General features: G+C 35.4%; 1 protein-coding gene and 1 long non-coding RNA gene across 3 annotated transcripts in view; one reads left to right on the forward strand and one right to left on the reverse strand.

The window, feature by feature from the left end:
- Nucleotides 1-24,063, reverse strand: part of LOC6619486 (transcription factor SOX-5) — a 35,242-nt gene that overhangs the window by 5,975 nt on the left and 5,204 nt on the right. Inside the window, exon 2 of one of the 2 annotated variants that reach the window (XM_002043665.2) lies at nucleotides 18,781-18,898. The exons of the other annotated variant lie outside the window; for it this stretch is intronic. Coding sequence (XP_002043701.2) covers nucleotides 18,781-18,898 — 118 coding nt within the window. The remainder of the gene's footprint in view (nucleotides 1-18,780; nucleotides 18,899-24,063) is intronic. 2 annotated transcript variants of the gene reach the window in all.
- LOC116801925 lies at nucleotides 711-1,304 on the forward strand. Its single transcript, XR_004362286.1, has 2 exons — nucleotides 711-788; nucleotides 934-1,304. It is a non-coding gene; the product is annotated as an uncharacterized LOC116801925 (long non-coding RNA).

The following is a 24,063-nucleotide window of genomic DNA, read 5'->3' on the forward strand; positions in this document are numbered from 1 at the left end:
TTGGGGCTGATACATTTAAGCCCGCACCAACAACATAGGAAGTTAATATTTTACGACCGATCTGCAATAATTATATTATCTATTACACAAAAATATAAAGATTAACTACATCTTGGTTTTAGTCCGAGAGCGACATCTTCCTCACTTTGTTCGGCAGTTCCGCCCACTGTGCAGCTTACAGTTTACTCTTTATGCGCTCTTCGCATCTCTTTATGCTGCTATTCGCTTTCCATAAGCACTCCCCCATTTAGGTCACGAAACAGCTCGCCGAGTGGTTGGCTGGGGATCGACGTAAATGTGTGTGGGCGTGGATTCAATTGTTCTGCACATACATATTGTTGCACGAATTACGAGAATTGTCTCTTTCGCTCCTTGTATTTAAAGCCACGGTTTTCTATCTCTCTCACTCAATCGGCCCCAGCCCCCTTCCCCATAGAACAGCTTTTGTCTCTGTCTAGCCTGTACGCGAGTATGCTTAACTCAGCCGAGTGAATACATGAATGCCAAGAAACAAAAACCTTTTTGTTTCTACTCGACTCCAAAATCGATAGAAAGAAAGCCAAGGAGGGCATTGTCCAACAAAATCGTACCTATGTACAATGAAGCTCCGCCCCTTTTCGTGCAGCGACGTCACGAGTAGTGGTGGTTACTGCTCCGCTTGTCTCAGCCAATTGTCTCGTCAATTATTTGCTATTGTACTGCAGTATTGCGTTTCGGTTGGTGGACGAATAGCGGGAAGCTGGTATATTTATAAGCAACACATGGATTCGCCCTGGCAACTCGTACATGTGAGTGATTATTTACCTGCCCTTTAGCCTTTAAATTTTGGCCATGTACGCATGGGCGTAGCCAGGAAACTCTCTATGGCCAGTTTTAGCACAAAGCATATTTTGTAGAAAAAATATACAACATGTATGTATGTATTTTTGGAAGAAAATAGGAAATGACGTCGTCAACGTCCCCACAGTTAGACAACAGATCAATCGCCATTCAAGTCGATACAGCGATCGGCTTCACGCTCACACCATCCACAAATCGGCTTCACTGGCTAATACGACGACCAGGCGAAGACTGAAGAGGCGACATCCAGGAGACCTTTAGACAAGGGGGAGGCAAAGAACGCGAGTGCTTCTAAACTAGCGAAAACTATTAGCTGATCGAACTTATTATTCAAATTTATAATTAATCTTTGCTGTTATGTTTTAATGTTATTTTCATTGCCTCTGTTAGTTCCTACGTTTTAAAGCCTTTCAATTGCTTGTTTAACGTAAAATAAATTTATATTATATACAAAAAAATGAAAATAATAGGAAATGACTTAAATCGCCAAAGAATTGATTTTGAGCTATGAATGTAATGGCTGCATTTGTACACGCATTATTGTTGGTCTTTTATATCAAAACAAATAGCAAGTGAAACCCGAGTTCCTCGACTGTCAGACAGCCGCTATTATGAGATAGTAAATGATAAATATTGGCCAGTAAATTAATAAGAATATGTTTAGGTATCTGTGAATCACTGTGATTACTAAAAGTACACATAGAAATGAATATCTTCTGTAGTTGTCCGATCATTACGAGTGTTACACCAATTACCCCAGGACTTTGATACCATATAATTCCGAAGAAAAATCGCCATTTCTAAATGCTATCAATGATTCTTAAACAAATTTGTAAAAATACAATAAACAAACACAAGAGAGAATGCTATTGTCGAGTTCCCAGGCTATCAGATACTCGTTACTCATCTAGTGGAAGTGAGAGCACGAAATTTCATGAAATTTTCGGTAAATATTGGGGAATAAAAGAAGAACAAGAGGGAATGCCATAGTCAAGTTCCCCGACTATCAGATACTCAGTTACTCAGAACAGTTTTCTGACATTGGGGGGGAATAAAATGAGAAACAATTTTTACATTTTTTTTGGGCGCTAGAGTGGGTGAGTGAGCCATATGGGTCAACAAACTTGTATCTATATCTGTGGAAGCTTTATGCTTTATCTCAACCTTTTAGCTATCATAGTTCGTGAAATCTCGACGTTCATACGCACGGATAGACAGACAGGGCGAGATTGGCTATTGATCCTGATCAGGAATATATATAAAATATATACATACCTCTGAATGAGGTAAAAACTACAGAAGATCACACATTTAGCACACAAAATCACTAGTATATTATTTGGTGAAGAATGATGACTTTGCATTTGCTAAATAAATACACCTCTTGGACACCAAGTACCTCGTTTTATTAATTTTAAAAGATATATGAATAAAACACATAATTTAATTTTGTTGCTTTCTAGACAAATAGGGAAAACAGATGCCAAATGATATGTTAAAACTTAAACTTCTATGGCATCCGAACCGGTAAAGTTTTCAACTTCAACTATATATTAGGTCCAAATTCCAAACATGCTTTCTGGAAATAATTGGGATAAATATCATAACTGTTAATTTACCCTAACAAAACAGTAACAGGTGACAGTTATAGTGACCACCCAGATTTAGAAGAAGTCAAAGAAGCCCCGGCCGAATCATTAGATGCGTAACAGGCTTGACTATATGACCTTAAGCATTCCTGAATATATACTTCTCTATGAAAGACTTTAAGGAGTTCAGTACGGGGTGATATTGTTTGGTGGTAAACAAAAAATTTTAACAACAAGTCCCATCCCCAAAATCCACATCCTCATTTACCCACGGAACTGTTCCGATGAGCTGGGCTAGAAGTATATACTTGAGAGCTTGACAATGTGTCGAGTTCGTTTCGCGGCGTTAATGAGGTACCGGTGTCCGGGTGTGCGGGTTTTTCTAGAATGGAAGCCAGAGTGTTCATATTCATATTGTTTGTGCAGATTGGAGGGCCTGGGGCCTCAAAACTCTTGCTGCTTTAATTAAAGCAGATACTTTTCCTTATTTTATTTTGTGTAACTAGTGTGTGGACAATCTCAAATTGCAAAAACCCACCACCTTATGTTCCGAACTGCAAGCGGAAATTGAAAACATCAATTTGGATATATTATCAAACAAACACTCATCAATTAATTAATCGGCATTAAGTCGAACAGCTTTTGTATTCCTAAATTTTTGGGGCACAACAAAGACTTCTGTAATACCAAAACAATAAATAAGATTAAACAAAACGGAATATACAAATGAAGTACAATTTAATAATGAAAATAAACAAATAAATAAATAAGTCTGACCATGGTGGGTGGTTGTCAATAAAGGAAGCGGATGCGCCTGGCCAGGGGTATTTGAAACTGACTGACGCTGAATGTCAAAGTAAACGAATCGAATAAATAAGTAAAGACAACATACGCCCAAACATCAACAATAAAACCGTAGCTACATATACACAACAGCTCAAAACGAAACGGAACGCAAACAAAATAAAATAACGGAATAAAACAATCAGGAAATTGTCCTTTGATCTTTTTCCACCGACCCACCTTCAACCCATCCCTATAAAAGCGTAATTTTCGAATGGCTCATAGATGCTTTTGAAGGCAATGTCAAAAGTAACGAGATAGACAAATGAAATCGCAAACACAAATTGCTTAAGTTAGTTTCAATTATGGTTCTGTTGAAAGTTAAACAAGAATTTTCCTTAACGAGAAATGTTAGTTTTATAAGCTGGGTTGCCTTATGGTGTGTTTCTAAAAAATGGATATACAAAACTAAGTTAATATAATTATATTTTAAGTAGCTATCTGTAGACAAAAAACGTTTAACTAGACGAGTGGTTCTAGCCACGTGCGTCCGAATGCAGGCTGTAATCACGAAACTGGCCAAAGCGTTCGATTGTTATTCATTTTATTATCTGTATCCCCAACATTGCCACGCCCAAAACTTTTACGCACCCTTTTTTAAAATAGTTCATTTTTTATTTTACTATTTTCCTTTCTGATTTCTATCGTAATATCAACACAATGGCGATATATGTATATGCGTTATTTTATATGCCATATTCGACTTCCCCGACTATCGTAATATCATAATTTTTCAGGGATATCGATTAGGTATTGGTGAATAAAATGAGAAAAAATTTAAAAATGGTTCAAAAGTGTGGGTGCGGCAGTTTTTGGCGGTTTGTTTGCTAAAGAGTGTGCGTAGCAACATGAACCAATAAACATGCGCTGCGTCTATGTCTCTGGAAACTGCATACTTAATCTCAACTTTCTAGCTTTTATAGTTCCTGAAATCTCGACGTTCAAACGGACGAGCGGCAGAGAGCCGAACGGACTCGGCTATTGATCCTGATGAAGAATATGAATACTTGATATGCTCGGAAACGCTTCCTTTTGCCCGTTTGCTACTTTTCAACGAATCTAGCATACCCTTTTATTTTACGAGTAACTGGTATAAAAACTATAATCCTTGAAAGGTGTAGCCGTGACCGATTTTGGCGTTTTGAGGACGTTGGAGTGATGTAGTAGTCATTTAAAACAAATTTTGTCTACGTTTAAAAAATATGTATGCTTAATCTAAATTTTCTACAGTATATTACAGTACCCCAGGTCGACGCGGCTAGTGATCCATGGGAAGAATATTTATGAAGACTATCAGATGCGTAAACACTTTTTCACTAACCTAATATACCCTATTATATACCCTAAGGGTATAGAAATCAAAAGAATAATTAAACGTGTTAGCGTGATAGTTTTCGGCGATTTGTGGTTCTTCTTCATAAGGTTGGAAAAGCGTCCTTTTCTCAGTTGCGAACTCAAATTCTAAAACTTTTTATCAGGGTATTAAAATGTGACTTTGTCCCATCTATTCAGGATCAGTTTCTGCATACATTTTAAAAAAATTTTGTGTACCCTTGCGCCGGAAAAATATACGTACATATGAAAGTACCATATATATATGGTAACATAAACTTCACTTATGCATGTTCAAATGTTGCTTGTGCTTGGATGTGTGTTTATATCATTCGGCGTCCTTCGGCGTATTCCCTTATACATATCTCAAAGTTGCGACAAACTTCTCAATATTCTAGCGGGGATGTACTTTTCTTTTATTTTCGTTATTTATTCATCATTGTGGGGAAGGCGTCAGCAATAATAAAAACACAAAAGGATTGTCTGACGCAACTTGGGTCTTAAAAACACCAGTGACAGAAAATGCGTATTTACCCCTTTCTGATGTTGACTAGACAATATACCACTGCATTGCATGGTATATCTTTTTCGGAAGTCGAATATAGATAACTTAATAAAGTTAAATTAATATTTAATCTCGGTTTTAATTTCTTCAAAGTTAGAAGACTATATCCTATATATGTCCCGTAGGAACAGTTAAAAAATAAATTAAAATTAAAAAATTCTAATATTAGAAAGGAAATCATAGTTTCGTTGGTATACACTACTTTATCAAAGTCCTAGCTAACTATAGGTCTACATTTAAAATTGATTAACTAACTAACAGGTAACTTATAAACAAATCAGTCGATTAGGCTTTCGTTTCAGTCAATTAATATGTATATGTATTAGAAATTTTAAAACACATAATTTTATATTAAAAAACCCTACCGGCAATTTAAAAAAATGCCCCACATTTTCATGACGGACTAAATGGGTGAACGAACAGGTGAAACGCAAATGTGCAAAAAGAAACCTAGGACGAAAATATAAAAGGGCACTATGATGTTAAGTAAACACTACCTTTTTGGGGATTGAGTTAAGTTTAAATGCAAGAGGGTAAGAGTGGGGTGCCAATCGTGCTAGTCGAGTTAACGTTTTAAGCATGTCCAATGCTTTATTTTTTTGACGTAAATTGTTGGGTTGAGTGTGTTGGTTATGGATGAAGATTGATGACGTCGATTGATGATCGTTAGTATCCATATTATTGGAGGGGTTGCTGCTGTTCTTGGAATTGTGTCGCGTGATACCGTATTGCTCGGTTACTTTTATTGCCCATATCCTTGGTAGAAGTCACCGTCCTGGATTTTGGATCTACGTCACATCCGAAGGCTACAGCTTGAGTGAATACGCCCAAGCTCTTCATTTGTGACCCCATTGTCTGGCGGGAACAATGGGCCTTGAATATCCCAATACATTGAATGTGGCGCTACTTTGGCAACAAAACATTGACAATGAGCATCTAATTTGAATGCTATTTTGTCTTTTGTTGTCAGAGATTTAATCATCTCCTTCTAGCCGGGTCTGTAGCTGCCTGGCATTTTCCATCATTAGAGCTGCCATTGTTTTCGGTATTACATAAGCGCTTTATTCGGAGGGCGAGTGATGGGTGGTCAAAAGATTGGAGCAGCTAACTTACACATGTGAATTTTATAATAGCTCTTTTAAAATTGAGATGGGATGCGTTTGCTAACCACTTCTAATACTTTGTATCGGATGGCTTGAAACTTGGTGATAGACGAAGCACTTGAAACCCAGCTTTCAATTTTTTCAAATACTGTTTTCAATTCAAATTTCAATTTCCCCAATATACTTCTGAATTTCCTGGTTAAGGGCAACAGAGATGCGAGTTGCGGGCGATATGTGGAAGATTCATGCGTATAACGTTTGCAGTGCGAACGTTAAATAATTCGTAATTGAGTTGACGCCGACCCAGGATGCAGGATTCAGTTTGTTCGTGGGCGTCGAAGGGCAGGGACAAAGTTGCAAGTCGTCGTGCAAAGAAAGAAAAAACAATTACCCAGCAAACGATGGGCGGTCCAAGATGAAATACGGTTCTATTAAAGAAGTGAATGCTGTTTCCTGGCCCACGGGCCCCTCCATCTCGTTCCTCATATGCCGCGACCTTTGCTTTGACCAAGACATTTGCACTTGACATTAGCCGCGCGGGTGGGCCGAGGGTGGTTTTTACAGCGGCTTGTATTCGTAATTAGAATAAAGCCAGAAGTTGAGTGGCGGTTTTTGCAGCAGCCACAGCGCCTTTGCCACTTCTACTCATAGTCGTCCCCATGAAAATACAAATCAGTTATTTGTATTCTCAAACAATTCAATGACCCGCACGTGCAGTTGCATCACCCTGCTTACAGTACGTTCCCTTTTCTATATGTTGTTTTAAGGGTCCATCAAGACAAGCGTTGAAGTTATATTCGCTTGCCTTTTTTTAAAGTCTATCGACAAAAACGTTGAAAAATCTCAGGTGTGTTCCCACAGAGGAGAGGACACGCTACCACCTCTGGTGGGATAAGCCCAGGGGGTTCACCCAAACAAAGAATGTGAGAGCAACAACGAACTGTAGCAAAGGTAAGTAATGTTAGTTGTAATCGTGAAGTTTCGATTTGTTGATTTAAGAACATGTCAAATTATCGATATTATTTTACAAATGTTTAACATGACCTAAATTTCTATTATACACACATACATTTCTTATAATTTCGATTACAATTAGTTTGAAGAAATTATACTTTTATTTAAATACACAATGATAAATAAATAGTTTGGGATGCAGAACACCAGCATGTTAATTATGATAAAAAGATTTAGTAGCTTTTATATATATTTAAATGGTAACCTCACTAGAAATAAAGGAGTTACATTATTGACTTCCAAGCCAATTATTTTTTTATAATTAAAATTGCAGTCATACGAGATAAAACTATTTCCAAATAAAATACTATGTAATATATGTACGCACTTGTTAAAGTTTTGTTTTCGACTTTGAGACTTAAAAGTTTAAAACAAACTTGAGCTAATCAGTCTGCAGCATCGTGCACATAAAGAAATCCTTGATCGGGCGATGTTCATAGTTTTCGCCGCCATCTGGGAGTTTGAGTGGTCGTCTTTTATGTCGAGTTTCTTAGCCAGCAGATGCCCTTTACTTTACTCAGTTAATGGGAGTTTCAAATTCTTTAGTTACTATGTATGCATACATATTTTGCTGGAAGTATAACAAAGTCGTCTCTTACTGTACCACTTGGTATCATCACCAGCAACAACAAAATTGTAGACTAACGTCAGCAATGAAACAGAATCATTTTATCATGATAATTGAGTTGCATTTAATTTCAATTTCACGGCATTTTGGTGGCGAAGAAAAAAATAATGTGAATCAGAATAATTACTTTTGCATTTAATATTTAATATCGCTCGTATCGCAGTTCATCCAATGCCTGTGAACCCGGGACCATTATTATGAATTCTGTAAGGAAGTTAAAATATTTAAAATATGGCTAGTCAGCCACCCGTTGTGTCTAATTTGTTTTCCCGTGGGGTTTGCTTTTAAACATTTATTTTTATCTTATCCCATCAATGGATCTAGGATGGCTCCTTTTTACAAGAGAACGGTATTGATTTTCTGTTAGTGCCATCTGAGAAAGAAATGGTCTCGAGAAACCCTCCAAAAGCACTTGTACAACCTTCCTATCAACAACAATGCCGCAAGATGTGTACGACAATGCGAAATTATTCAATAAGAAAAGGCTCAAGGCGAAAGAAACTTTTTTCAGAGTCATCCTTCAGAACTAAGGAGTCAGTCAATGAAGCGATGACACAGCGTGTCATCTGTGTAATTTGCAGCTCTAATACCCCCGCATTCGTTCACTGTCACTACTGTTCGTATACCTTGTGTTATTGGAATATTAACGGTTTTTGTTACAGCTTTCGGGGACAGGAACAGCCGCTTGGGAATTCGGATTCGACAACTACGCGGCTGAATGTCTCAGCTGGTGGTTGCGGGATTGTGGTTGCTTCAATTTTTATCAGATTAAGCCTAGTTGGCAGACGACACACGGAGCGTGCCAATGAATTTTAATAGTAACAGCCACCGCAATAGCAATGTCAGTACCAATCTAAGAAAACATAGCATTCCTCAGGACTTGACAACTTGATAGTTCGAAACTTATGGGTTGTACTCAAATAGAGTCAGAAAATTATATCATAGGGAATTTGGATTATGATTATATCCGTTACTCGTATAGTAAAAGGGTATACTAGATTCATTGAAAATTCATTGTATGTAACAGGCAGAAGGAAGCTTTTCCGACTACACAAAGTGTATATATTCTTGATCAGGATCAATAGCCGAGTCGATCTAGCCATGAATGTCGTATGAACGTCGAGATCTCAGGAACTAAAAATCCTAGAAGGTTGATATTCAGCATACAGATTCTAGAGACAAAGACGCATCTTAACCTTATTGGCCCATTTTGCCACGTCCACTCTGACTCCCACAAACCGCACAAGACTGACACGCCCACCTTTTTGAACCATTTTACCAAATTTCTTCATAATTTTATTAGTCTTGTAAATTTCTAATGATTTGCAAAAAAAAAAACGTTTTTGCCACGCCCTAAACCCCTGAACCGGCCACTCCCATACTTTGGAACAATTTTTGAATTTTTTCTCATTTTATTCCTCAATATCTATCGATATCCCAGAAAAATGATGACATTTCGCGTTCGGATTCACACTAGCTAAGTAACGGTTATCTGATAGTCGGGCATTCTCTCTTGTTCTAATCTAAAATCGATGGCAATAATAATATGATCGACGAAACATAATAAAATAATAATAAAATTTAAATACGAAATGCAACAAAATTTACCTTTTATACATCATAGGTAATTGTCATAAATAATTAGTGCGAATGAAAAATTTTAAAATTCTTTTGCTCGTAAATATGTATGGTTAATATCAATTTTCCAGCTTTTATAGTTCCTGAGATAGATCTGTTTATATCCAGATCAAGAATTTATAGGAACTGGTATAATAATCACGAAATAACGTATTTTTCATGTCTGAAGCCTCTAAACATATACTGATACTCTACTTTCCTCTTACCTGAACTATGGCTTTACTATCATATCTTAAAAGTGGGCCTAAGAACGGATTAACACTATATTTTATTTGCACTTAAATGTACATAATTACACAGCTAATTTTGTAAGCTGGTAAAAAGTTTTCTTTATGTGACTACTCCATCCTCTTAATGACCTGCACACGTGCGAACAACACTTACCGGACACAATGTTTTAACTAATTGTGTACCACAAACACGCACTTCGTCACAGATTTATTTGCTATTTCAGGAGTCATTAGCTTCGTAAACGAAGAGGAAGTCAGCCCTATTTCAAGTGCTCCCTTGCTTTATTAGAAGAAAGGGGCTTTCTACGGGACTTAATAGAGATAATGCAAACGACTTTTTGGGAATTGTGGTTGTTGGATGTTGGAAAAGTCATTTCCAATAACACATATTATAATAATCCAAATTCTTATAATCATCCAAGTTCTTATAACTTTTCTACATAAACTTCACTTCTTTATATAGGACACGATGATATGGGCTTAGGTCGCCTAATGAGTTTCGGATGTCTTACTAACTCTAAGAACTATTTCCATTTGATTTTGATTTTTAAAAAAACAGTTGTAAATAGCTATGGCTCCTACACCCATAACTAAACTCATGCGGCAGGGGACTAATGCTGCTATTTTAGTAAATTAATTCGGCACACTTCAATAGAAAATAAATAAAAGGGCAAACCAATATTTTGATAAATCGTGCCGAATGAATACATTCTTGTTTATTCTTAGTTGAATAAAAATTGTTTTATGTCACGAAAGATGATATCAGAATTTTTGTATGTTGCGATTTTCACTAGCTTTTACCCTGTTTACAGGTGTTTTTGCTTTATATTACAGCCCCGCAATTATAAATATAAAATAGTATAAAATGCCAACGTGGAATAATTATTTCGCTTAAGCTTAACGTATTAACAAATTTTACATCTTTAGAGTATAGTCAAAAGTAAAATAATTGGTCGACACAGAATCAATGTATGTTTTAGATCGAAGGAAAATTCGTTTTTATCGGAATAAACTTTTCACAGTCGATATTTCTCCGTAAAATACAGTTTTCTTCCTAAATACTTGCAAATTCAAAAAATATTGAAATTTCGTGTTCGCATTTCCCCTAGCTGAGTATAGGGTCGAGGAACTCGACTATAGCGTTCTCTTTTCTTTTTATACCCGTTACTCGTAGAGAAAAAGCGTATACTAGATTCGTTGCCAAGTATGTGGCAGCCAGAAGGAAGCGTTTCCGACTTGATCAGGATCAACAGCCGAGTCGATCTAGCCATGTCCGTCTGTCCGTTAAACGTCGAGATCTCAGGAACTATAAAAGCTAGAGACAAAGACTCACCGCAAATTTGTTGACCCATGTTGCCACGCCCACTCTAACGCCCACAAACTCCACAAAACTGCCACGCCAACACTCTTGAAAAATGTGTTGATTTGCTAAAAACGTTTTTGCCACGCCCAGTTTAACGCCTTGAAGCCGCCGAACCGTTACCTCCCACAATATGGAACAATTTTTAAATTTTTTCTCATTTTATTTTCCAATATCTGTGGATATCCGTGAAAAATGATGAAATTTCGCGTTCGCATTCACACTAGCTGAGTAACGGGTATCTTATAGTCTGGGAACTCGAGTTGCGCATTCTCTCTTGTTTGAAAAATAAATTTTATTATGACGTGGAAATGTTAGGATTATGATATACTGATATCATGATATATACTGATAAATATACACTGGTATAGTTATTATATTGTATATGTTATTATAATTATAATTAAAAAATATATGAATGTATATATTAAGACATTAAATTTCAGAACACGTTCTTTCGCAACATTATCCTTATTCGAAGACCTGTTTCTTCCTGTTTTTGTCTATACCAAATAAAATGTCCACCTCCAAATTTTTTATGACTAAAATTCACTCAGGGATGTTACCAAAAATTCGATTTGCTTAGGGAGAAAGCGCCTGACCGGGAACCCTGCCCGCACGAGGTTAGCCGAATACGTTTGCCGAAGTCACACCGATTATTTTGATTCTAAAAGGTACAGTTACGGTGTCAACGGAGAGCGTCTTTAGCGTAAAAATGCCGAACAAATTCAAACAAAAAGAGAACTCGACCACTTTACACATACTGCAAGCTATTATCAAGCAAGCAATTATCTTAAAAAATGGCATGTCGAGACTTGAAAGTACTTGGCTTATGTTGAGTCTCGTAGAGGCAACCGAAAAGTTGTTGTTTCTGAGAACGTTGCTCAATTCTAAATTAATAAATACCATTTAACGTATATTACAAAAATTACTTACTTGTTACTTGCCCTGTCCCATTTAATGTTGTCTAGTTCATCGGACTGAAGTCCGTTTAAAAGATGGATTAAAATTTTTTCGATGTTCAAGTTACAAAAAAGCAATATCAGTTCTTATATTTTGTCTAAGAGTTAATTTTGGCTGACTTTAAACATATTTAAGGGTCCATAGACCCTTCTCGAAATTGTTGAGGAAATGTTCTTTTCTGGTTGTAGGTTTCCAAACCACACCGGAAATACATATGTTTGCAAAATCTTTCAAAATACTTCAACATTAATCAAGAAGTGCTAACCTTGCAAAGAGACTGAAACATCATGGCAAGAAAACATCATCGCTGCATAAGAAGGAAGATTTATACATATTTATGTACATATGCATGCATGTATGTATATGTATGAAGTAGTATGCAATCGTAAGTCTGGGAGCGGTACTACGAGGGAATAGAAATAGGAAGGAAAGACAGATCTATTTTTAAAAGAAAAACTTATGAATGAATACAGAAACAGATTTTACGCCAGAAAAACGAACACATTCGGTTGCTGTATAATAAAATATACCAATTCTTATGTATGTATGTATGTATGTACGTGTATTTTCCTTTTGCTTCACAATAACTTCTCCGGTGACTACTGTAGTCAGAAGTCAAATCTTATAAAATAGCATTAAAAAAAGGTAGAATAAAATATAATTCTGTAAAAGACTATTTTATGTCTTTTAAAAAGTTATTAGTTTAAATAAAATGGTAAATAAATGCTTTTCCACAATTTAATTTGATCACGCCAAGCTCTGTTCCTATTAGGAACTTCCTAGCGTAAAGAAATGACAGGCGTAGCAAGTGACAATAAATTAACAAGCTTCGGCAAGTCGAAACTATAAACCATTGCAGAATATATGATGTTACGAACTATGATTTGTTGGTAATAATCGAAAATAATATTTATCGGACTACCTTTAAAAATTAGAGACTAGTTTGTCTAGAAAAATATCGATCAGATAACTAACGGACACGCTGACAGACGGACGGCTATATAGACTCTGCTGTTGATACTGTTTAAGATTATATATTAACACACATACATATCTATAATCCATGCTCCTGTCTGAAAGAAACATATCCTCTGGAAAGGTTATTAAAATTATCTACACATACGTGTATTACTGTTTCTGGTACTCTATATATATATATGTATACGTACTACGTTTACTTATATTTTGGATAAGTCTTAGAAACCAAATAAACGATTCTTAGGTGTGCCTGCCATAAACATAAGCACTTGCAATCAACCCATATAAATATAGAAATCTCAAAAAAAAAAAAAATGAAAAACAATATAATGTTCCAATGCTGCATATATGTAGATCATTGCACGACCAAATCTACATACATATATACATCTTATTTATGTACACAACTCGTGAAAGGCTCTCTGTTGCGTTACCAAACATTTACATTTTCCATTTATATTGCTGTTCAATCTATGAGCCAATTTATAGAGTGGGCTAAGAAAAATCAAAACATTTCAGCCTATAATTTATACACATGACAACACCAAAATTGTGGAATCATCCATAAATGTCACAAAACTCATAATTATTGTTGTAAAATGTGCGCTTCTTCACTGAAATGATTTAGACTAACCCATATCATGAGAAGCTTGCGTGGGATTTTCTTATTATATCGACCGATTTACAGATACGAATAGATAGATATGAATACACAAAGAATCTCTGTTTACCACATTAATGCGAATGCCTTCTAACTTTCTTGATTTTTTTTACGCAACGACGGTGTGCTGTAGTTTGCTAAATTTCCTAAATAATGTTTACACCTGTTGGATAAACTGTTAATAAACATCCACACTGAGCAAGAAAAAAAATATTTATTTCAAAACGTGTTTAATTACGATGTACATATTCCAATAGTTCCTACATTTTCCGAACGGCAAAACGGCATTAGCTTTCAAATGCGTGTTTCTAGTCAATGTCGGCATATTTTTAACAAGGATAATTCATATGTATCTGCGTCAACGATATATGCACGAAATTGTATGTACATATACGTAATTTATTGGAATTTATACATGCTTTTTAAAGATTAATCTAACTAAATTTATATTGTGACTAGAGCTATAGCTTTGCAGTGTACGAAGTCCCATTTATCATAAAATACAAATACTTTAAATTTATATGAAAACGTACTGCTCAGCAGTAAGTTCAGTCTTCAGTTACTATTATTACGCGGTGCCATAATGTGATATTTATGTTATATGTTGAATATTAGTAATGAATCGATATACAACATATATAGAATTTGCTGATATGTAAGGCTGATATATAATATTATCGACCGACTTACAAAAATGTACTTCATAATTTAAAAATCTTCAGGATATGTGAAACATCAATAGCATAAATGTTTTTATGATAAACAATGAAAACGTTATCCGTTTATAAATATTTTTTTATGCTATAAAATCTTATAAATCAAATCGGTAAAGCCAAATCCATATGTGCGTTATACCGTTTCTACGAAAATTATTTTCTCGGTTTTAAAGCATAAAATAGTATCAAAAGTCTTTTTTATGTTACTATATATGGTCCGTTCCGGCAGCCATATCAATATAATACTGCCACTTTGGACCGCATCTGCGAATCGCAAGAAATGACTGTGTGCGGAGGCGACCTTTACCCACCAAAAACATATTTGCAGAATTCCTAAAAAACAAAAGAGAATACTATAGTCGAGTTCCCCGACTTTCAGATACCCATTACTCAGATCGTGGGAACGCGAAGGCATTGCATCATAGGATATCAATAGATATTGGGGAATAAAATGAGAAACAAATTTTAATGGTGTGAGCTTGACTGTTTTGGACGTTTTTTAAGGCGTGGCCACAGTGTTTTTGGTATACAGATTGACAAGACAAACAATAAAACAAAGACAAAACTATATATTTTTCAAAAGTGTGGGCTTGACAGTTTTGGACGGTTTTAGGGCGTGGCAAAACATGTTTTGGCAAATCGATAAAACCATACAAGACTAATAAAATTATGAAAACATATCAAAAAAATTTTTTTTTTTAATGTGGGCGTGGCAGTTTTGTGTGGCTTGTGGGCGTTATCCTTTATATGGTCGGAAACGCTTCCTTCTACCTGTACATACCTTTTAACGAATCCGATGTCCGAAATTTTCTGTTTTTCGTTAGAGATGTTTTGGTTTGATATACATATGTAATTTCTGCAAGGGTATTTTTTTATTGGCAATATTTTACTTCGCAATTTATATGTTTATGAAACAAAGATTTTGAAAAACCCAGCGAACATTGCCATCTGATTAACGAGTCGTGGAAGTCGATTATTCCGTTCTCCCTTATTAATATTGTATTCAATATAGTTTATATGTGTATACATAAGCATATAAACATAAAAATAAGTATGATATTGATATTTAGTTAAGTAAATTCGCCTTCCCAAAATATGTATATCAAATTCTACCAACTATAGCTAATAGCTTTTAATGGCAATATAAACTCGTTTCATCCTATATTTACTTCCATTAATACTGTACTTTAAAAGTTCTTGACCAATTCATTGTAATTAAATTGCATATTTTTAATATTTAGCAAAACAAAGTATGGCTATATACTTTTAATGAGAACCATTTGGATGACTAAGGTATGAGGTATCTGCGTTGGGACTACGTTTGCGGCGGTTATGATTGCTTGTTTTTTAATACATACGGGTGACAACTACCCCAAAAACGCAAGCTTAAACAGAAACAGTGAGATTTCATTAGATCTTTTGCGCATTGACAATAATAATCAGTGGCCATCATCATCGTCAATCATCCCCTTTTTTCAGCTAAGTATTGCACAGATAAACATCACATTAGCGTGATTCCAAGCCGATTAGCTTAGCTAAGCCAGAGTATGGATCCGAAATGTATAGAATGTGCTTATTCATTGACGGCTTCAGCTAAAAATTTGCTACCTCACCGTTACTTAATGCCCAGAGTAACTCCCCGGTGAATAATAGGTACACTTAAATTGGGTGGTGGTAAGAATAAAAAGGATAATGTGTCGAAATATACTTTATTAAAAAAATACATACTAACTCTTACGGAAGATCCAATCTTGTAAAACATTGTATAATTTTGTATTTACCGGAAGGGCTTTTGTAGCCGCCACAACTTGTATTAAAGCTCGGTAAAGCAGGTGTCGTCCCGAAGTCGTCATAAATGCATCAATATAGTTTAATCAATTGGTTCAATATCAAAAGTTCATTGGTTCAATATCAATATCATTTTTTATACATCCTGAAACTAACTTGCACTAATTCGATGCCTAACACTCTGCATTCCTCTATTTCCTATATGTAGATTCCGGAGATCTGGTCAGTTTTAGGGTTAGATTTAAACGTAGTTAAAAAACTGTATACCGCACAAAACTGCCGCGCCCACACTTTTATTTTTATATTTTTCTTTAAAAACTTTTGGCACGCCCACTCTAACGCCTATAGACCGTCCAAAACGTACACGCCCAAAACTTTTGAAAAATGTTTTGATATTTTTTCATATTTTTATTAGTCTTGTAATTTTCTATCGATTTGCCAAAAAACTTGTTGCCAAGCGTTAGACTTAACACCCACAACCCGGCCAAAACACTTTTAAAAAATGTTTTTATTTATCTTCGTTAAATGTTTGTCTTCCCAATTTTTATCGGCATACCAAAAACACTTTGGCCCTTCTCACACATTCAAAACGCCCGAAAATGTTCTCTTATTTGAATTCCCAATATCTATCGATATCCCAGAAAAATATTAAAATTTCTCGTTTGCATTTCCACAATCTGAGTAACGGATATTTGATAGTCGGGGAACTCGACTATATCATTCTCTTTAGTTGTATTTTACTGCTTGCCTTGCCCATTTCTATCGACATACTGACAAAAAATCGTGGCCAAAAGTTGATCCTGATCAGGAATATATATACATTGTAAGGTCGGAAACGCTTCCTTTCTATCGATTTGCCAAAAAACTTTTGGCACGACCCCTCTAACGCGTATAGACCGTCCAAAATGCCACGCCCAAAAATTTCGAAAAATATTTTGAAATATTTTCATACTTTTATTAGTCTTGTAAGTTTCTATCGATTCAACAAATCTAGTATACTGTTTTACTCTACGACTAACGGGCATAATTTTTTGATAAAATATATATGTATCTAATTACTGCTAGGGTATATATGACATATGTACATATGTAGATCGATATAGGAATCTGGCACCTGCTCAAAGTTATTCATAAACTAATAATGGACGGCGCTCACATGTATGTATGTACTTTCTTCCACCGTCTGTAAATGTGGAAGGACCACGGCTGTGAATACAGCTTCGTGGCAAGCACATGTATAAAGAAGGACCAAATGGAATGGAAAGTACAACACAGGAAAAAGAAAAGCTTATTGTTAGAGTTCTGAATAGGCGAAACAATACAATGGTTATTCAAACCTGTGCAAATGATGAAAGAAACTGAAAGCAACAAATAGGTCTTACACACAAAGCGGCGAAGAGGTTAGTAAAAGAAAAACTTTTTCAGGCACAGGGTAAATCAAATAAAAATGAAATTAAATATAACAAGAGAGAATGCCGTAGTCGAGGTTCCCCGACTATCAGATACCCGTTACTCAGCTAGTAGGGATGCGAATGCAAAATTTCATAATTTTTCTGGGATATCGAAAGATATTGGGGAATAAAATGAGAAATCATTTAAAAATTTTTTAAAAATGTGAATGTGACCGTTTTGCGCATTTTGCAGGAGAAAGGAGAGGCATGTCCACAGTATTTTTGGTATACCGATAAAAATTGGCAAGACAAACAATAAAACGAAGAAATATCTAAACATTTTTCAAAAGTCAGGACGAGGCCGCTTCGGGCGGTTTTAGGGCGTTGAGAGGGCGTTGCAAAAAGTTTTTAGCAAATCGACAGAAATTTACAAGACTAATAAAAATATGGGAAAAATATTAAAACATTTTTCAAAAGTGTGGGCGTGGCAGTTTTAGTGGGTTAGTGGGCGTGGCAGTTTAAGGGGGTTAGTGGGTGTGGCAACATAGGACAACAAACTTTTTTTTTATTAAATCAGTTGGGTAGACGTATTATATACATAAGTCCTCTTGTTTAAATAAAACACAAACGCACCAATAAGCCTCTCTTGGTTTATTTGGTACTTCACTTGTTCAGCTTTAGCATTCTACTCACTCCCTCTCCGTTTGCGATCTGCCTCTATACCTATACAGAGAGAACGCCACCCGAAAACGAACAATGACTTAAGCATAATGTTTATATACAATGGTGATATGCCTATCTTATCTACTATGTGTATACATACTATCTACATACCCTCTAGCCTACTACAGTTGTTTTGCCAATTTCTATCGATATACCGGAAACATTTTGTCCACGCTCACCCTTACCCATAAAACCACTTTTATCTATCTCGCCCACACCTTAGAGGATTAAAATGAATTTTTTCCATCAATTTCTACCTATATTCCTGAAAATTTTTGAAAATTCTTGGTCCCACTTGCACCAACTGAGTAACGGGTATCCGATAGTCGGGGAACTCGACTATTGAGTTCTCTATTGTTTTAATCTTGTTCTCAGCTAAATTCTCAGCTAAATTTTATATAAATGGGTTTTGACGCACCTGACTGAGTATTCGATTACGTATTAATTGAAGTTGTTTTATCATCCCTAAGTCGGAATGCTCCTTCTCATTCGTTTGATCTTCTCCAGGAGGCTTCATATCGGCATTTCGGCAATCTCTGTAAAATGTTTGTTAAACGAATTTTAAAATGAAAACAATTCTTAATTTACATATGTTCTTTCTTAACATATAGGTAAAAAAAAGGAATCTAGCCTCGCAATCGAAAGTAACACTGTGGACTTCACTTTAAACCATTTTTAAATTGTCTAATATGTCTTACAAACCCCGTTTGTTACGACCAAAAACACTCCCAAACTTATAAAAAATGTTTATAAGGTTGCCAGTTTTTATCGGTATACCAAAAACATTTTGGCCACGCCCCTCTTCTGAAACCACTAGTCGCCCAAAACTGTCCCGCCATCACTTTTGTAAATGTAGTTTATCTCAAGTTATTATTTTTCGTCCCGTTTCTATCGATATGCCAAAAATATGTTGAAATTTCTTGTTTATATTCCCCTTAGCTGAGTAACTGGTATCTAATACTTCACTTGTCTAGTCAATTTCTACCGATATGCCAAAAACACTTTAACGCCCAAAAGCCAAAAGAAATTACTTTAATAAAAAATATTTTTATTTGGCCGGTGTCTTTTAATATACATTTGTATATACACAACGTGAAAATAAATCTTGCCTAGAAAAATCTGCAGATACTTAACACAAAGTTTATATTAAGAAGGCGAAGTTCTGTCCAATGCACTATATGCCTACCGTGCCATTCCACAACAAATGATTGTTTGCCCGATTCGCTTTGAACTAAACATTTTATTTATAATGATGACTTCCGTTCAGTGCGACTCCATCCGCACGAGTTATATTGCTTACGCCGTATTCCTCTATGTAAGCGCATAGAGGGTTGCACATAAGCCCGTCTATGTGGATGTGGAGTCTTATACAGTTGTAGAGACAAATATTGACTTGTACACTTACAAATAGCTTCCGCAAATTTGCTTCAATGGTTTGTTCCTCTCAGGCTGTTTTTGCTCTTGTATTAAAATGTCAATATTTATAGACACCTACACATACGTAGACGCGTGTAAGTTAAAAAAATTACATCCTGTATATTAAAGAAGACACGCAAAGGGCTAGTAATGGAAACCGAAAATAAATAAATAACAAATTAGTTACGGCAAGCAAGTAGGATTGCAAACACCAGAGGGATAAGGGAGTTATTGGAAATGCTTCGTTGAAAAGTACAGCGGCATACTTTAATTCCCGATTCTGAAGTATGCTAAAACACATTTTTGATATGTCAAGGCTAATAAGGGTTTTTTTCCTAACAAAAAGCTACATTTCAATTTATATGTATATATAATATAAAGTTGAAATTTCAATTGAAATTTATGAAAACAGAATTGTAATTCGTTTGATGCCCGAACTATTTATACCTGCTAGATCCGATGAAAAGTATGCAACAAGTAGAATTTTATATATTCGTGATTAGGATAACTAAGCGGGTAGGACAGTAAGTCTGTACCGCCTGTATGACATGCGATATCTCGTGAAATATAAAAGCTAGAAAACTGAGAATAGGCATGCAGAAAATAGCTTGCTTATGATATGATATGATATTATGATCTATGATAATGACTATTATGATATTATGATATAGTACTTCCCTGTTAGTAATAACAATGCTAACCATATAGTTTGTATGAGGGTCATTTTACAGTTGTAATGGTTACAAAAACATAGGCCAAACAGTTATTACACCACTTTTAAAGGTTTTTTTTGGCCGATCTCTTTCCCAAATCGGTGGTTGATTGGTGTGGGCTCGAAGGTGCATACAATAAATATTAGTTCCCCCTTCTTTTGAGAGCCGCAAAAAACATCCTAAGCACATAAAAAATCCTTTTGGTGCATTAATGAATTTTCAATTGAGGTCATAACCTTCCCATGACTTTTGGTCTGTTCTATTGATTGTGGCGAGCATTGTTTACGAGCATTGGTAGTAGACCTAATGCGGCTGCTCAAACACGTGCTGGCATTAAAAATGAATACGGTTCTAAGGGGAAAAGGCAACGAGCGTTCTTTGGTGAAACTTGCTGGCATTTTCAAAGGAATCGTTTGCTACTTTGCAAATTGAAGAAACACAAACATGTAATTCCATCAAACAGCTTCAACTATATTTAAGGCGTTCAAATATACAAAATGTATTTTAAAAACGAAATATTTCGTAAATCACAGAGACGAGAAGCTTTTTATAGATTTGCTTAATCAAATTTTAATATAGTACTTCGGACTCATATATGGCAAAAAAAAAAAGGGAATTTTTTCCTCATTTTTTCAAATTTTTAAATAGCATTGTAATGTAATGTAACTTTATTGTCGTAATAGATTATATGATTCAACGATTTCGGTTTCAACTACAAACTGTATTCCCGCCTGAAATGTAACATTCGAAACATTCTTTTCGCAAAATCTTCTAATCGTCAATCGATGTAAGGGTATTTTTTGTAATTTCAATGCACCCTTCATTCCTTAAGTTTATTTGTTAAAAAAAAAAATTCAAGAAGTGTTGACCGAACGGATTATTTACGTGGTATACTCATAACAACTGGAGTAAATGGGTATGCAATATTCTTTGAAAATATATATATTCTTGATCAGTAACACTAGACCAGCCAACCTGGCCTATGAGTAACGGGTATAAATACTAACTCATTCGGTTTTGTCGTGTCGCCAAAAAAAAACCTACTCACCTTCATTTACTTTATGGTCAGATGTCGCTGCTTACTAAGACTATGATGCACTTTATGGCCATTTTAAATTTACATATGAAAACCACGAAGAGTTGTCAAATCCTTTCTTTTTACACAAGGCAGTGAATGGGGATCGAGGCGCTCATACAAATCGGAGTTCAAAGAGTGGTTTGCTTTGTTTAAGACTGTTTTGTTACTGAATGCGCTTTGTGTGTGTATTGTTTGTTTGTTGATGGTGCACTTGTTTGGTCAAAAAGGCGCGAACAAAAGGCTGACTGGACCTCGCATAGCTTACAAAGGACTACATTTTCTGCTCCGTTTATCCGGCTGTCGAGACTCCATCCGCCGATGTATTATTTATGTAGGCTTATGTGCATTATTATGAGCATTTCTATCTAGCAGCAGCCTTCCGAAACAAGGACTGAAAATTTTCCTATCATTAGTAAATATATACTTACTTATAAACAGGACTCTGCTTAACATTGTAGGAATAACTTGACACTGGTTTGATTCATATATGCTCGTTTGCAGATCAGTGCTTGAGGATATTTTTTGATTGTTTAAATTGATAAATATTATATGACGGCTAACATTAAAACTGCGCTGTTTGAATATTGTTGAACAGCATTTTTTTTACTCCCTTATACATTATTTTACAGACTCGTATTGGGCAGTAACATACATACGTTTAATTTATATATTCTACCCGAGTGCAGTGTTAAGAGGGACTTTCGTATAATTTTTGAATACCCCTAGAGGATCATTATGTTAAGTCAAGAATAAGCTAAAATTGCACTACAGGAAGCATTTCCGACCCCATAAATTTTAATATATATTTGTTAACCTGAACCATACAATGTCGGTCCGAAAGGGTTAATTTTCAGAGCACTTTTGTGGATATGACACTTTTACCACTGCACGACACGCACCAACATTTCTTGATAAATATACTATTGTTTTGTGATTTACAAAAGATCTTAAAAGATTAAAGACTTCGTTTGAATGAGTGCAAATCAATATGGTATTAAAAAAAGTTTCATCCCCTTTCAAGGTCCTCATCGCTACTGTTAAAATGTGGTAAGAAAACCGTCCAGAATAATAAGCCGACAAATGTCTTTGCATTTACGTGTAGACAAGGGAGATTTCATATATTAAGTAAAGGAGAGTGACGTAGTCTGAAAACATAGTAATCAGCAGGGTGAAAGAATTAAACCATGGCTAAACCCAATGGGGTGCGACAAGTGTAATAAGCATGAAATGTGTCTCTCGGTTTGACCCTGAAAGGATGCTCAATTTGGTTTGAGTTTGGCGTCGATTCTAGCCTTCATTTGGGAGAATTTTTTTAAATAAAAACACATAGGTTCTACAGCTGCAACAATGTATAGTTTCCCCACCCATTTGAAAGTTATGAGGCAACAAAAACATCCGCATTCACCCATGTGACGATCACACCTCCAACATACAGAAGTTACGATATAAGCAATTACACTTTTCATTTTAAATTCCAAGTTTGACAGGCTTTAAAAGTTGCACTTTTTCTTCTTAACTTTTTTACCCAATCGATGCCAAGTTTTTAAAAAAATTACTAACCCACTTCTCAAGATACGATATCTGCAACAAAATTGATTTTTGGCTGTGTGGAGTTTAATCTTAGAATCATCAAAACTTTAAGATTTCCTCTATCTCCTCCTCCAACGCTCTCTTTCCTTTCAATCGCTGCTAATAATGTATGATGTTTCAGCAGAAAGTACTTACGATAGAATTCATAACGCAACCTTTTTCCATATGGTGTCTCCATAAAAAGACCAGATAGGGACCTACTTATATTCTTGCTATTGAAATACTTGAAATGTGACCATTCGGACATTCGATAGATTGAGTATTCATGGTTTCATTTTAAATTGTCGATGGCAGTAGCAGCTGTGCGCCAATCCATTTGGGCTTACATGAGAATATAAAATAGAATGGGATAGTCCTTGATCATGAGGAACTTAATAATGAAAAAACACAACATTATTTATGAATGTGATAGTGTTTCTTTTAGACCTTTGCAACTGGGGAAAAGAGGCTTTGACCGTTTTAGTAGAATCTCTTACAAACCATAAATGAAGAAGAAATGTTTGAAAACTCACTTTCCCTATAGTGCAAAAACATAAGACTTTTAACCGATTGACAGTGAGATCATTGCTTATAAACCACATCTGAGCCACATCTGCTCTGCATATGAAACCACCTCCTTTTGTATGCATATATTAACAAAAACGTACATTCAAACGCCAATCCCCACTTTACCCACTCCACAAATGTGCATTTTGAAAGTTATTTTTAGTATTGAGAACTGCCAGGTAAAATGAGTCACTTTAAAGTTAAAACGGTAAGTATATGAGTTAATTTTAGAATTTTTTTAAAGCGAACGTATCGTACTTTAATGGATGTCCACATGCCTTATACTTATGTCCATGTACTTATAGCCGATGAGATGACACAACTATCAGTAAAAATTAGCATTTATATTCTATTCGAT

This window comes from Drosophila sechellia, chromosome 4, assembly GCF_004382195.2.
Source record: "Drosophila sechellia strain sech25 chromosome 4, ASM438219v1, whole genome shotgun sequence".
NCBI lineage: Eukaryota > Metazoa > Arthropoda > Insecta > Diptera > Drosophilidae > Drosophila > Drosophila sechellia.